General features: G+C 67.2%; 1 protein-coding gene across 1 annotated transcript; it reads left to right on the top strand.

The window, feature by feature from the left end:
- Positions 1 to 536: 536 nt before the first annotated feature.
- On the top strand, positions 537 to 3,043 carry BHLHE41 (basic helix-loop-helix family member e41). Its single transcript, XM_054218235.1, has 5 exons — positions 537 to 745; positions 982 to 1,045; positions 1,334 to 1,441; positions 1,693 to 1,804; positions 1,920 to 3,043. The coding sequence occupies exons 1-5, from the start codon at positions 684 to 686 to the stop codon at positions 2,963 to 2,965; spliced, it is 1,392 nt and encodes a 463-aa protein (XP_054074210.1). The 5' UTR covers positions 537 to 683; the 3' UTR covers positions 2,966 to 3,043.
- Positions 3,044 to 3,347: the final 304 nt, after the last annotated feature.

The following is a 3,347-nucleotide window of genomic DNA, read 5'->3' on the forward strand; positions in this document are numbered from 1 at the left end:
TCCGCCGTGGGCGCGTTTTCCGCGGGCGGGTCTCCTCCCCAGATACAAATAAAACAGTGAAAATGAAATAATAAAAATAATAAATATGAAAATATAACGAAACAAAATGATAAAAATAATAAAAAGAAAAATGTAAAAATAACGATAGATTTGTAAAAATAATAACAATGCAATAATAACGACAGTAACGACGGCGATAATAATGACGACGACAATGATAACAGCAACAACACGGGGGAAAGCCGGTGTCTGGCAGGGCGGCCCCGGGGCCGGCGGCGGGGACCCCCCCCCCCTCCCCGCCCCCCCTCCCTTTTCCCGGTCCCTCCCGCCCCGCCCCCGGCCCCGCCCCCCCGCCCGCCCGGCGCGCGCCGCACGTGAGCCGGGTGCGGGGCTGGCTGGCGGCGCGCGTGCCCCGCGGGCAGGCACGGCGCGGCGGCGGCGGGCGCTGCGGGCGGGAGCGGGGAGCGGAGCGAGGCGGGCAGGGGGAGCGGCAGCGGCGGAGGCGGCGGTAGGGGAGGGGGGGGGGTGACGGGGACACGAACCGCCGCAGACTTTCGCCACTGCACGGGAGAGGGGGACGGAGGCTGCATGTGCGCAGCGTCGCTCGCGGATCTCCCACGACTGGTCTCGGCATCCCGCAGGCTCCACCGAAAGCAGCGACGAAACATCAGCCGCTGCCAGACATGGATGAAGGAATCTCCCGCTTGCCGGAGAGGCAGCTGCTGGAGCATAGGGATTTTATAGGGTAAGGCGCCAGGGCAGTATCCCCTCTCTACTCCCGGCTCTACGGCGTTTCGTCTTCTTGAGGAAAAGTGCTGCGGAGCGCTGGAAGCGGAGCCGGCTCCCGGCGGTGCGCGGAGGCGGGCGGTCCTTTGCCCGGCCCTCCGGGCAGAGCGCTCGGGGTCTATTTGACCACTCGAGGAGGCGCCGGGCTACCTCTCGCTCATCTTGCCGATGCTGGATCTTTGTGTTTTTCTCCAGGCTGGACTACCCTTCCCTGTATATGTGTAAACCCAAAAGAGGCGTAAAGAGGGACGAGAGCAAGGTAGGAGTAAGTTTCTGGGGCTGTTCGCGCTTAATTGGGGTTCGCTGAATTTTACAGCGGAGCTTCACTCACTCCCAAGAGCATCCCCGTGGGGCCGCGCTTTTAACTCACCCCCCCGCCCCGCGCCGAATTGCGAACGGGTTTACGAGCGAGCTGGCCCGGCGGGAAGAGCGGTGCCTTGGCGATAATTTGCGCAGCATGTGGTCGGCATGACATTTGTTTTGGTTTTGATCGTCGTTCCGAGGGACTCTTGTCTAATGCTTTGCTTTTCCGGATTTTGCTAATTAGGAAACGTACAAACTGCCACATAGACTGATAGAAAAGAAGAGACGAGACAGGATTAACGAATGCATCGCCCAGTTGAAGGATTTACTCCCCGAGCATCTGAAATTGACGGTAAGGTGCAGACGAGCGTATACGTACATGCAGATGCAGGCGCCGGCAGCTTGCCCGCTGCGCAGCCCCCCGGGCGGCGGGGGCTCGGGACGCCGGGCAGCCCGCCTGCCTGCCCGCCGGCTGCTGCGGCGGCGGCCCTGGCCGTAACGCCCCTCGGGGACCAGTTTCCCCGAAGTTACGGAGGCGGCGTTTGGCGGTGGCCAAAGCGTGCCGGGAGGTAGCCGAGCCGCCCCCTTCCCTTGCCTTTGCAGACGCTGGGACACCTAGAGAAAGCGGTGGTGCTGGAATTGACTTTGAAACACTTGAAAGCGCTAACAGCCTTAACGGAGCAGCAGCACCAGAAGATCATTGCTTTGCAGAACGGTAAGCTGGCCCCGGGGGGCGCCGCCGCAGGGGCGCAGGCGGGGGGAGGCGCGGAGCGGGGCACCCCACGCCGGAGCCGCGGGCAAACGCTGTCCCCTCTCGGTCTCCCCCGCAGGGGAGCGGTCCATGAAGTCTCCAGTGCAGGCCGACCTGGACGCCTTCCACTCGGGCTTTCAGACGTGCGCCAAGGAAGTGCTGCAGTACCTCTCCCGCTTCGAGAGTTGGACCCCCCGCGAGCAGCGATGCGCCCAGCTCCTCGGCCACCTGCACTCCATCTCCTCGCAGTTCCTCCCCGGCCCCCAGCTCCTCTCCCCGCCGCCGGGCCCCCTCAGCAAGGGATCCTCCTCCTCTTCCTCCCCGCCCGCGCCCCCCTGCGCGCCGGGCCACAAGCCGGAGGGCCAGGCTAACTGCGTGCCCGTCATCCAGCGGACTCACGCCGCCGAGCTCAGCGCCGAGACCGACACGGACACGGACAGCGGTTACGGCGGGGAGGGCGAGGCGCGTCCCGAGCGCGGCCCCGCGGCGGCGGCCGGGAGCGCGCTGCCCGCCCTGTCCATCAAGCAGGAACCGTCGGCGGACGAGGCGCCCCCCGCGCCCAAGCGGCTGAAGCTGGACCGCGGCGGCAGCCCCCTGCCCGGCCCGCCGGGGCTGGCGACGCGGGGCGCCGAGGCGGCAGCGGCGGCAGCGGCGGCGGCGGCGGCCGCACTGGTGAGACCCGACGCCGCCCTGCTGGGCTCGCTGATGGCCCTGGGGGCGGGCGGCGGCGGCGGGGCCCCCTTTGGACAGCCGGCGGCGGCGGCCCCTTTCTGCCTGCCCTTCTACTTTATCTCCCCTTCCGCCGCCGCCGCCTACATGCAGCCCTTCCTGGATAAAGGCAGCCTGGAGAAGTATCTCTACCCCGCCGCCCCTATCCCTCTCCTCTACCCGGGCATCCCGGCCCAGGCGGCCGCTGCTGCGGCCGCCGCCGCCGCCTCCTTCCCCTGCCTATCCTCCGTGCTCGGCCCCGCCGAGAAAGCGGCCGCCGTCGCCGCTGCCGGGCTGCCCCCAGCGCCCCACCTCCCGCACCCCTTCGCCTCCGCCGGGCTGGCCGCCGCCTCCGCCGAACCGGGCGAGGAGGCCGAACCCGCAGCCGCCGAGGAGCCCGGCGCCGAGGGCCCGTGAGCCGCCGCCGGCCGGGAGCCTCCAAGGGCTCCCTGCCGCCGCTGCCCTCCCCTCGGACCGGCCGCCCAGCCGCGGAGCGGGGAGGGGCCGTCGGGCCGGCACCTGCGCCCCCGGTTTCTTTCGGAGGGCAGGGCGGTGTCTGCAAGGGGTCGCCGGGGCCGGGCCGGGCGGCGCCGGGAGCTGGCGGCCGCGGGGTGCCGGGGCCCGGCCCGGGCGAGCGGCCACCCCCGCCGGGAGCCTCGCCGCCGAGGCGGCTGGTCCCGGCGCTGTCCGTCAAGGATAAAATTTGCTACTCAGTATTTTTTTAATGTTTGGCTTTATAAATGCATAAATATGTTGAGGGGAAAAAAAAAAAAGAAGGAAGAAAAAATAGTAAGGATAC

The sequence above is a fragment of the Rissa tridactyla genome, chromosome 1 (genome assembly GCF_028500815.1).
Source record: "Rissa tridactyla isolate bRisTri1 chromosome 1, bRisTri1.patW.cur.20221130, whole genome shotgun sequence".
Classification (NCBI taxonomy): Eukaryota; Metazoa; Chordata; class Aves; order Charadriiformes; family Laridae; genus Rissa; species Rissa tridactyla.

What these genes read in the sequence shown, in the direction of transcription:
- BHLHE41 (XM_054218235.1), top strand. Translation starts at nt 684, where the DNA reads ATGGATGAAGGAATCTCCCGCTTGCCGGAGAGGCAGCTGCTGGAGCAT. An exon ending in CCGAGCATCTGAAATTGACG is followed by an intron (nt 1,442 to 1,692) that starts GTAAGGTGCAGA and finishes TTGCCTTTGCAG; the next exon opens with ACGCTGGGACACCTAGAGAA. An exon ending in GATCATTGCTTTGCAGAACG is followed by an intron (nt 1,805 to 1,919) that starts GTAAGCTGGCCC and finishes TCTCCCCCGCAG; the next exon opens with GGGAGCGGTCCATGAAGTCT.